This window comes from Myzus persicae, unplaced genomic scaffold, assembly GCF_001856785.1.
Source record: "Myzus persicae strain clone G006 unplaced genomic scaffold, MPER_G0061.0, whole genome shotgun sequence".
NCBI classification, from domain to species: Eukaryota; Metazoa; Arthropoda; class Insecta; order Hemiptera; family Aphididae; genus Myzus; species Myzus persicae.
The window spans coordinates 43583-55892 of NW_019102087.1; the positions used below are offsets into that span (position 1 = coordinate 43583).

A 12310-nucleotide genomic window follows, 5' to 3' on the forward strand; every position below is an offset into this window, starting at 1 on the left:
CCATATAAATGTATGATATAGATTTGAATCAGTTAAAAAGTACTGATTTTTTTTATTGTTGGTGGAAAGTGGAGATAAATTCCTTCAAATTTTCGGAGCTTGAGATCGATTTCAAAATCGATTTTAAATATTGATAAAAGTATTTAAAAATCATCTGAGAAATCAAAATTAATAGGAAAATCGAATTTTTTTATAATGAGATTCAAAATTTATAATTAGCAATACAATAGTGCATCAGTAGGGTCCTATAAGTAGGCAATAACTAATAAATTAATAAATAGTAATTAGTATTGCGTTTCTATCCTTAGAATTGGTATCAAAGTGGGTGGTATATTAATTTCAATGATCCGGTTTCCAGACGATATCGTACTGTTATCGGAAACAAAACATGACCTTCAGAGAGCCCGGGTTGAGGTGCAAATGACATAAATGAGTATCAAATGCTTATAGATTCAAGAAAAACAAAAATTTTAGTTTTGTGCTCGTGAACCAACATTCAATACAATATTTATTTAGGGAACCTAAACCGTATAGCCCAAGTTTCCAGTCTTAAATATTTAGATAGTTTAATAACAGCAGACTGAAGAAGTTCGCAGGAAATTAAGCAAAAAATGGAGAAGACATTTCTAAAAACTTTTGCCTGGAGTATCGCTTCACATGGTTGCTGCGATACATAGGTTACCTATAAATGAAACAAAATAAAGACCTCTCGAAGCGCTTTCGAAATGTGGAGTTGGAGACGAACGGAAAAAATGTATTGGACAACAGAGAGAGTTACGAATGAAGATGTACTGACCCAAGTAGGAAGGGCGAGATCCATATTGAATGTCATAAAGCGACGGCGATGGGACATAATGTGTTGAAATCAGGGAGGTGCTCACTGCTCATGGGCCAAACCTCTGCTGATTTAACCCTGATTTTTCCTATACAACCTATATCTATATATTTTATAGTGACCGACGGTTAATCGAGGTTCTGCTGTATATATATCATAACTTGTACGGTATAATATTATGTATTGTACACAGTATAGTACACACACACTATCTAGCATACCTTCAGTATAAATCTAATGACGTGCGTGTATGAGTAGGTACCTACCTATATAATGAGTCAGTCGGCAATGGTTGTCTAGTGTCCAATGTATAATATAAACCATATAGTTATGTATATATATATATATATAATAGTAATTGAATGTTTATGTATTGTGCAGGTACATATAGCTATAAGTATAGGTACTTTTGAGGCGTTTATTGACGTTGAGCGTTTCCAGGTCGAGCGATTATTGTCTGTCGTTTGTAGGGTATAATATTGTAATACAAAATAAAACCGTTTTTCAAGTCTTAGTAATATTTATTATGCAGGTACATAGGTACGTACCTATATCGCACAGCTAGGTTATTTACTTAAATGCGCACCTGCTATATATACATAAACCGTATCAGTGCAAGGACATACGATATATTATATACGTACATGCATAGATTATCATAAAACATTTAGATGAAAGAGAAACAGATATTATATTTGGGCTCGTGATATTGCTACAGGCGTCGGAAACGAGTGTAGGAAACCAATAACAATCTATATCTATTACAATATGCCTAATGGATAATATACTTATATATTATTATGTATGCCATGCCTATGTAATAAGTAAAATAATAATATTATAATGACAATTTTATACTGTATTTGATCTGCGGTTGATCTCGTATCGTCGAGGTAGCACGGAGAAACCATGATGGGGCGGGGGGAGGCGATTATTTTTAAAAACGGTTGGCTATACACGTTTATGAAAGTATGAACGAAAATTAATATAACATAATCACACATTAACGATGACAACAAATAGCTCAATAAGTAATAATGTTTCGTTTGCGCAAGCGCATTGCATAATATGTATATAAATTGGTTATCCGTAGGTACCTACACATGCATCAGGTGTTATTTCGGTTTTTTTTTCTGGGCGTGCAAACTTTTAGGCAGGCCAATTTTGACATTTCACCAGGCAAAAAATATATTTATATATATAAATGAAGGTATCCTATGTAAACCTATGTAAATGTCCTTTTCTTCCCTTTAATAATTTTAATTGAAACTTATAATGACTAATTTTAAATAGCTTGCAATTCAAAGAATTAAAAGCTTATAAACAATTAAAGCAACCAGCTAAAGCCATATCACTATTATTTGAAAAAAAAGGCGAATAAGGTATAATCAATAAACCTGTGAAACCGAAAATATACAAAAACTTGAAAACAATAAACATTTTACTTATATTACCTATATAATATGAAATCATAATTTATAAGTTAATGGTGAAGGCGCATTGGAGTATTAATGGCGGACCAATTGTTCACATTTTTTAAATTAGTGGTGCCGTTGCACACCCTGTTCCCCCCCCCCAAATGATGCCCCCTGCACACATTATATAGGTACCTCTAAGAAGCACACGAAATATAATTACAATTTATGCATTAATACTATAAGTAACTGAATATCTAAATAGTAAATAGTATTCGAAATACTTTCAAAAGTGTACCTAAGGTAACTATTTAGAATACTATACAAGTTACAAAATTAAATATTTTGTGAAACAGTATTCTAAAAGACAAAAGTACTCTCATCGGAATATACTATCCCCATGTCTGTTAATATATAGAATATAAATGAAAAATCTAAATCCAAATACCTACCTAATAATAATATATACTGCGGAGTCGTCACTCGTCTGCAGTCTGCATGCAGACATACCGTAACTACATTCTATTACTACCCATAAATGTGGCGATTTACGACGATCGCCCGAGGCGGAAATAACTTTATACAATCTTTTCAGATAAAAACATAATAATATAAGATTGTAGTGAAATAGACAAATTTCAGCGTGACCGCCGACCGAGGGCAAGTATATAGACAAAAATCCGACGACGACTAGTCCGCAAGTGCCGCAAAGATGAAAAAAAACTTAGTGTGGCACGCCCACCTTAATTCTTCCACGGACGCTGTCCCAAGCCCGCGGTCATAGAACAAAGGACAAATATTTATAATAACCGCTTATTCGTACCTAATGGCTAAGAGATAATAATAATAATAATATGAGACATAATTTCGGCGTTAATACGTTATATAATATAATATTATAAAAAATATATTATGAAGTCCGGCACAGTAGGCAGCATTATTATAATATATTATTATTGTGTTCGGTTTGCCGGTTTTCGAATATAATAATGCACTCGAAAGCTGAATAATAATAATAATTATAATATTATTATTATTATTTCACCATTTCCTGCCGTCGAACTCGAACGCATTTTATGCACTTGTACCTACATACTATTATGTCATACACCGCAGACGAAAATTGAAAAGAATTAAAAATCACAGTCATCAGCACTGTTCCTATAAATATATGTGCACATAAATGTTCCTATACTCATAAATTATTGCTCGCCTACGCTTTTAAGAAAACTCAACGCATTGTATTTTACAGACGACGCATAAAGTAGGAACCTAAACCTACCTATAATACTGCTATATGGGGGATGAGGTGACCGAGTGGTCTGACGCGTCCGCTGCGACGCAGCCGGTCGCGGTTCGATCCTCGGCTACCGGGCGGCATTTTTCTCCGGACAAGTCGCGGTGACCGGAGAACAAGTGCTGCCATCCCCCACCCCCGGGACATGGCAGAAACCTACGGGTGCCCCATTCGAAATTTTGCCAAAAACAAACACACACGTGTTCCCCCCTACCGTCTCAAAAATATACAATACAAACCTACAATACAAATCCTACTACAGCTAATGGCCTCAGTTGCCGAAGCTTAAGATCAATAAAAAAAAAAAAAAATACTGCTATATATAAATATATTGTATATAAAATATGCAAGGCGATAAGGAACTTGATAATAGTATAGTCACTGCTTCATAGTGCATTACTAAGCTTAGAAGACATGTCCAAAGGTATAGGTACTTATTAAGTACTACTTTGACTTGAGGGGGTCGCTGGGGAACGGAGTAAACTTTCTTTTTAAAAATTACTGTACCGTACCCCAACTAAAACTCTCTAACTGTAACTGATCAATGAGAAATTAAAATATTTTTGTAGCCAATTTTCATATAAGTATTGATAATACAACATTGTATTACAAATTATTAGAGTTAGGATGCTCACGATTTTTTTTTGTTTGTTCCGTGTTGCAAGTATTCTTATACGGAAATTCGTTTCGCGATGTCTAAATTCAAACATGCATTAATATTATATATCATTTTTCCAAGTTTAGATTATAAGTGTATAATATATTGGTTTATTTTTTTTTTGGTTTTAATCACTTATTTTATAAATTTTGATACAAATATCAACGAAATTTTCATCGCCTAATTAACTTAGTTTGTATATCTATATTTTATGTTGATTTTGATTATTAAAAAATTATCACTTATTTATTGTAGAGAGTTCTATATTGTTATTCGGAAATGTACATCTAGTGTTAGACAGGGCTCGTAATTATATATATTACATTTATTTAGCATCTCATTAAATAATTAAAACATAAAAATGTTTAACGCATATTTTAAAATTTTTTTTACATATTTAGCTATTTTTAGGGTATAATTGCATACACATTAATTCATTTATTAACGCATAAACATCTTATCCCAGTTTATAATGCTATAAACTCACTCGAGTCCTCTTAAGAATGTTGTAGACAGCATTGCAGGGCGCTGTAGTCTGTAATAATTTTGTATAGTACCAACTACCTATGGGTACCTAACTAAAATATAAAAACAGTCACTAAAAAATATATTATTATCTGCAGTTGTAAAAATTATCATTTATATTCATACATCAATAAGCCATTATAATATTATTAATTATTAAGGTTATGTTATGCCCTGTCGTATACCTTTTTATCAACATAATATGATTAAAACTATTATTTTGCAGTGTACTTAGTTGTAACTTGCAGTTACCTACCTACTTATTAATTATTCCATGCGGCATGGTTAGATTTTAGATTGTGAGCCTATGTATACGTTATATAGTTTAGTAAAAATATTTGTTGATTTTAACCCAACGTTGTAGTAGATTAAAAAATATATATTATTATTACAGGTCATTTTAGAGAAGAACAACCGTATATTATTGTTATTGTTATTATACTTATTCGTGTTAACAAAAAAGTATTATTTAGTACAATTACAATATTATTAAGTACCTACTTTATAGTGTTATGAAATCATCGCGTTGTTTTAATTGTATGAAAAACACCTTGATCAATCTAATATTTAAATGTCATTTCATTTGTATGCAAATATTTATTGTTGTAAATTATAATTAGATTTTTCTCTTAATATTATTATATAATCATACAAATGAAAATTTTTGTTTACTTTGATTTCTCTTTAGTATTCAGAAAATTGATCACAATATGGATCCAACAACACGAGTCCAGCTTCAGAGGGTGCTGCAATATTGTAAATTGATTAAATATAATCTTAAATGTATTGTATATTATAGTGTTGCAAATATATTATTAATATTGAGCTTGTGAACAAGTGAACACTGGTTTCGATAAGCAATAATGAAGTACTTACCTATTAATAATAAGCAATGATATTTATGCTATAAAAAAGTATTCCTGTTACATCTGCTCAAAATATGAGATAAGATTAAATGTGATCGGTATTGATTGGTTCTTTAGGTAGGTTCCCCTATATTACTATAGAAGAACAATATAGATATTATAGCTCTTAAGGAGGTGCATTTCCCTGCATTTCCATTTGAACTTTAAACGTTCATAAAAATGTAATTTGACTTTCCAGTTGACATTTTTTTTTTTTATAAAGGGTGAAAAACTTTAGAAGATTCCGGTATTACATTTAAAATCTTGGCTATACCTAAAAATAAAAGTTTTTATGTAATTCTTACTCAAAATAATTGGAAAATTTTAGTGATTATTACGAGTTTTGTCAATATTCCAGTATAAAGATCCCTGTCCGTTTTACCTGAATTTTTTTGTCCACCGCTTTTGAAAACTACTGGGAGTTTTAAATTCTAAACTTCCCGATGCACCAACTAGATTCACATTTCCACAAGAAAATATACTGAAGTTGAAAATCGAAGTATTAGTTCGAATACTTATTGTGTACACAGACACAAACAAAAAAAAAAATAAACAAAAAATAAAAAACACATTATTGTAAAACCTACACATTCATGGCTCCACGAAAAATCTAAAATAAATAGTCTTTGATTTTTAGTTGTTTCACAATATTTTGATCAAATACAAATTTGTGGATATTGAAATTAAACCTTGATTAGTATTGGCGAAAACTGCAAATTTATTTTTCCTGGAAACGGGTAATTGTCGTGCGGTTCCGACAGAATACCAAAGACTGTTATAATAAACATTTTATTACTATGTGTAGCAGGTAACTCTTTTATTATTAGAAACTCATTATTTAAAAAAGTATAAATATTTTAGAAAAATAAAAATGTACATATAGTTCCTAGTCGTTAAAAAATAACACTTTTAAATATTTTTTATTCTTAAATGCCATTTTTTTTTTGATTTTATTTTTTTAAGTTTTTACTTTTTGTATGGAAACATACAGTTTTAATTTCATATTCAATTTCATATTCTAAAGCAAAATGTTCTTCTAAGTATTTCGAAGATTAAATTAAAATTGAATAATTATAATTTTAAAAAGTAAAAACTTAAAAAAATATAATCAAAAAAAAAAATTGATGTTTTGTAACGATTTGAAACCAGGTAAAAATTTGCGAATCACATTTGAATCATATTTTATGACAATAGTAATAACTAATAATATTAAATATAAAAATATAAAACACAATATACAGCACTTGTAAGCGAAAATCTGTCATTGTCTTAATGTGTTTTTTTGTGAATTTATAGTTTGTCTTTTCCTGTATACATAATTTATACAAATTGGAAACGTGTACGCAATATACATGTACATTGTACATAACTACTAAGTATCTTCTTATGATTCATTTTTTTTAGTAAAAATATACGGGTACCAAAGAATTGTTAGGTTTATGAGATCAATTTAAACTAGGTTTCAAATATTGTATTCTACCGCGTATAATAGAAGATTTGGTGAAACATTTTCAGATGTTCTTGAGAATCACAAAAACATAGAATATAAGAATATTTTGACGCAGTATACGAGATTGAAATCGTCTGAAAATCTATTGTCAGAAAATTCAAATGACGAATTGTATTTTCTTTATTTTGCATGCTAGGACATATTCAAAATAAATATAACCATGAGAGTGAATTTTGCATTATAAACGTAATGTATTCCGAATCTAAAAAATCACATTAAATGTCCTTGAAATGTTTGCACAATAAGACGTATGCGTGTTGCAAAAAAAAATAACGAAACGATAATAACAATTGCAAAAATACGAAAGAGTTTGAGAAAATGAAACTTTTCTAAATGTACGATAAAATAGCTAGTATAATAAAATGAAAACTCATGTTTCGCTAATGAAGATGAGTTTAAAATATAAAATAGACGAGATTAAGATGAGTATTTAACATATTTTAGGAGAAAATGAAGATATTTCAACCTTATAGGGTTTATTACTTATGGTAATAATAATTATAATAACACCAATACTCGTATGGATATTTATCAATGAGATTTAGAGGTTGTCCAATTATTGCAATTTTTTAATTACCGACATTCATGGCGTGAAATAATAAACTGTATTTTATTATTGTCTATTCACGAAAAAGTATTATTATTGAGACATCAAAACATGTGTGATAAACACACTGCAATCATCTGAATAAAACATTTCAAACTGTCTTGAATATATTGTTATGAACAATTTTGAAGTATAGTTTATTATTCCAATATTAAAACAATTATTTTACATTTTAGACGATGCAATGTTAATGAATAGTAGGTAATATTTGTGTTGGCATTTAACATCCCTAACTGGCTAAATCACAATTATTGAAGTAATCAAGTTGTCATCCAATTGAATATTGGTTGTCAATAGGAGTTCGATACCTATAAGCCTGTAGTCTTTTTATCAAGCACGAAAAACTCTTTTATGAATTTATAATATTTCGCGAACAACCATGAACCATTAAAGATATCTACAATGCATAGGTAGGTATATGTAGCTAAATTTAAAATTTAAATTTTCATTGAAATTATCAGTGCCTAAAAACAAATCTCCTATATAAAACCCATATGCTGGTGCCCTTTCATGACATATATATAGGTACAGGAATACATTTATACTGCGTTGCAATAACAATTCATACAACAAAAATTCATATCTATTACAAAAACATAAATTGGTTACATATTGACGACCGTGGTGAGGTGATCGAAATTCTACAAAAATATTTAACGTAAACAGTATTTAAATGCATACGTGGTATACAGTTTACTTCTGGTATATAATTTAATATAAACCTATCTAAGTTGTATTTATTTATATTAATTAATATAGGTAATACATGGGCGTGGAAGAATTATCACGGGAGGTAGTGAATATAAAATTAAAAAAAAATTAATAAAAAAATCAATATATATGAAAAAATGATGCATCTTGAGGTCTTGGCCCCACGTCCCAAAGATATTTAAAAAAAATATAATTTACATTTTCTCCTTCATATAAAAACAAAAATCAACATAATTGCACATTAATTATTACAATTTAGCAATAATTATTGTCATGTTATTAAAATACGTACACAATTTAACTGCATATTTTTGTGATTGCTGTTTTATTATACGACCTTAAGAATGGAATGATTTAATAGTCGTCTGTGGTTAAAATATTTTGAAATTGTAAAACTAAATTTTCTCTTTGATATAGATTTAACGATTTAACATTATTGAGGCCTAAGCGCTTAAGACAATAGAAAGTTAGAAGAATCTTAGGTAGATATTTAACAGAATTTGACAAAAATTTAAAATAAAATAATAAATTACATCAACTATATATTATAAGGATGGCGATGACCTAAAAAACACACAAAAATGCCCCCCCCCCCCAAAAAAAATGCAAAAATGCTCTAAAAACTTCAAAAAATTACCTTAAAAATTATCTAAAAAACTAATCAAATAAGTGAAAAAAATTTATTTATAAATAATAATTTTTATTAGAGATATGGGTGTGATAATGGGTGTAATAGTAATTTAAAATATGAATAATAAATTATAATATTAATAAACAATAGTATACATTTACATTTTAAGCATTATATAAAATTATTAATAGTAAATTAAACTTGGGTTTAATATTTACTCTAATCTAAAATTTGAGAAATATGCCTGAAATTGTACAAAAACTACAAAAAATGACCTAAAAGATAAAAAAATGACGTTAAAAACAAAAAAAAATGCAAAATAAAATTAGAATATTCTACATCAAGGGAGCAAGAAACAAATTTTTAGCTAGGATAACATTGAATAGAATCGAAGGAAAAAAATGCAAAAGTCATCAACATCCTAACTCTAGATTTACAACAATACAATTGAATATATTGATGAGAAAAAATTAAGTATCATATTTAATAATATCATAGAAGTCAAAGGGATGTTTAAACTGTGTTTTTCGTAGGCTTTCCGTCAAATGATTTAGTAATGACCAAAAATAAAAATTGTATTACTACTTCTTGCTATCGCTATGAACACTTTCGTACAAGTAGGTTATTGTGTTATACCTTTAACTATTACCTATTAAACCAAATTATGTTAAGCATTTTGGTAACTGCAAAAGGTTAGTGCATTGAATGCTGTAACCTATATATACCAACCATTTCCTTAATCACGGGATATTAATTGATTTAACCTATACGATTTAGACAGGAAGGATTTCGAAATAATATTGTCTAGGTCCAAATTGTATAATTAGGGTGATAATTAAAACTATAACAATGCATAATATTTATACCTATAAGTATTCAAAGTACCTATTAATAATTTTATAAACATTTATTCACCCAAATTCGCTGTTTATATATACATAGGCATTTTTTTTTCGAAAATAGTACTAATTAAATCCCGTAATTCATTGTTGTTCTGCCTTACAGCTTCGAGCCGTTTTTCCAACGATACTTTGTTAACATTTTCAGAATCGTAGCTGCTTAATATGTTTAACAAGTCTTTCTTCTCTTTTTGGAGTTGAGCGATATTATTTTCAGCAATCTTCGTACGCCTCTTAGTTTCAGTCAACTCAATTCTGAGAGCAGCCATCTTGCTACCGTGATTTGACGGGGGAGGTTTCTTTAATTTCTCATTTAATTTACTGTTTAATACTGTGCCCAACTTTTCCATAGACTCCTTGGAAGAGGCGAGTAGTTCCGATCTGATTACTTCACAATCATCACCAGCTATTTTTAACACAGAATTGACATGAACCTTTACGTCCTCGAGATTTTTAAATTTACGTTTGTCCAAAATTTGTGTCAAACATTGGTAGTAAGCATTGTTGATGCTGAACACGGAAACCAAATTTTGCCAAAATCGCTTGCACATAGTGGTCAAAATTCCATCTAACTCTTTAGTTCCAGTTTTGAAATCAATATTTTCGGACCTTAACACATGTTTTTCTACTTCCAGTGGTTTATGATCATCTAATAAAATGTTGGGATTCGAAACTTCAAACACATGATTTTTCACCTAAAAATGTTAAGTGAGAAAACAGTTTAAATGACAATTCTTAAAAATCAAAATATTAGTATTTATTTGTGTATAATATAGTTAAAAATAGATATATTAAATATTTATTGTACATTTTAAATTCCTACAGTTTATTCATATCATAGTATAAAACCCAAAATAACAACAATAATATTTATTTTGCTTTGAAATTATATGTCATGTTCATAATATAATATTAGATTTGTCATTTGTATTAATATATTATAATAAAAAAATGTAACATCAGCTATATATTAATATTAAATATTAATTAGTTACAGATTTTGATTGATTCAAAATAAGGTATGAATGCAGTTTAGTTCCCAAAATAACATTTTGATATTTATAATACTTCAATAGTTTATTATGATTATTAAATATTATTAATGTGATTTATTGTATCCGCATAGTTAAACTAAAATAATATATTATATAGTAATCGTACGAAATTTTCGACGTTTTCCACTTGTCCCGAGTCACCTTCCATTTTTTTACAATCGTTGTACGAAGCACAAAAGCTTTCACAAGCATTGGCAAACGATTTCTTTTTGGTGTTGAAGTCGTTTACTTTAGCATTTAGTAATTTGTCTTGAAACAACCTGTGTTTGTCGATCAGAGCTTTTACATTTGATTGTCTTTCAGTAGGTTTCTGCAGCATTTCCTGCCCATGAACCACTTTGCAACTATTGTAAGATCTCAGTGAATTATTGTCAGATGCAGCTAATATGGGCGATGTCAGTTCAATGCGAGGCAACGATTTCGTTTTATCGATTGCATTTGGTTCAAGTTTCGACATGACTGTAATAATAATAATACCTATTCGTAGACAGACGGTTCGTTGATTTTTTCACAATCTTCCTCGTAGGACAAGCACTTATAGTTATTTACGTAAATCTTACAATTATATTAAAATAATATAAAAACCAAGTAAAATAAATTGTTTTCCAAAATTCGAATTACCGTGTAATAAAACACGTGTAGTCATGGTAATTAATAATATTATACTATGTAGGTACCTACGCTGCGTACTATATTTATTATGTTATTTTATGAAGTTTATTTCATCGAAAACACGCGAGCGATTCTCTCGCGTTCATATTATAACGACAAATTATCAACAACCTAGCCAACAGCACTGTTCGTACTTACAACATTTCCGGTTGGTACCTTACTTCAAATATGAACAAAAAAATAATTATTATTATTATCATTATGAACACCGACAACATTTCGCGGTGTACTTATTATTGACTGTTGTACAGTATATTATACCACGTTTAAGATTATATTATTTAAATATTGTAAATTGCAATAATAATCAAGTAAGACTGTGCAGAGGCTGATATTGCAAAGTTTTATGTCTAAACTCTATAATTTTCCTCAAAAACAATATTGTGTTATTTCATATGATGACGATTAAAGTTGCAACCCGCAGCAAGGGAAGTGTATAACTGAAATATAAAAAGAGTAACCTAGTATTTTAATGTTACCAAACTTAAGTGTGTTTTCCTCAGAGCTGTGTTCATACACTGAACTACTGAAGGTAGGTACAGTTATAATATTAGTGTTATAACATTTATTATTTTGAATTTTGAGTGCGT

General features: G+C 29.2%; 1 protein-coding gene across 1 annotated transcript; it reads right to left on the reverse strand.

Moving 5' to 3' along the window:
* Window positions 1-10022: 10022 nt before the first annotated feature.
* LOC111031172 lies at window positions 10023-11505 on the reverse strand. Its single transcript, XM_022311004.1, has 2 exons — window positions 11155-11505; window positions 10023-10688 (listed from the first exon to the last, which is right to left on the reverse strand). The coding sequence occupies exons 1-2, from the start codon at window positions 11503-11505 to the stop codon at window positions 10023-10025; spliced, it is 1017 nt and encodes a 338-aa protein (XP_022166696.1).
* Window positions 11506-12310: the final 805 nt, after the last annotated feature.

What these genes read in the sequence shown, in the direction of transcription:
- LOC111031172 (XM_022311004.1), bottom strand. Translation starts at nt 11,505, where the DNA reads ATGTCGAAACTTGAACCAAATGCAATCGATAAAACGAAATCGTTGCCT. An exon ending in TGGAAAACGTCGAAAATTTC is followed by an intron (nt 10,689 to 11,154) that starts GTACGATTACTA and finishes TAACATTTTTAG; the next exon opens with GTGAAAAATCATGTGTTTGA.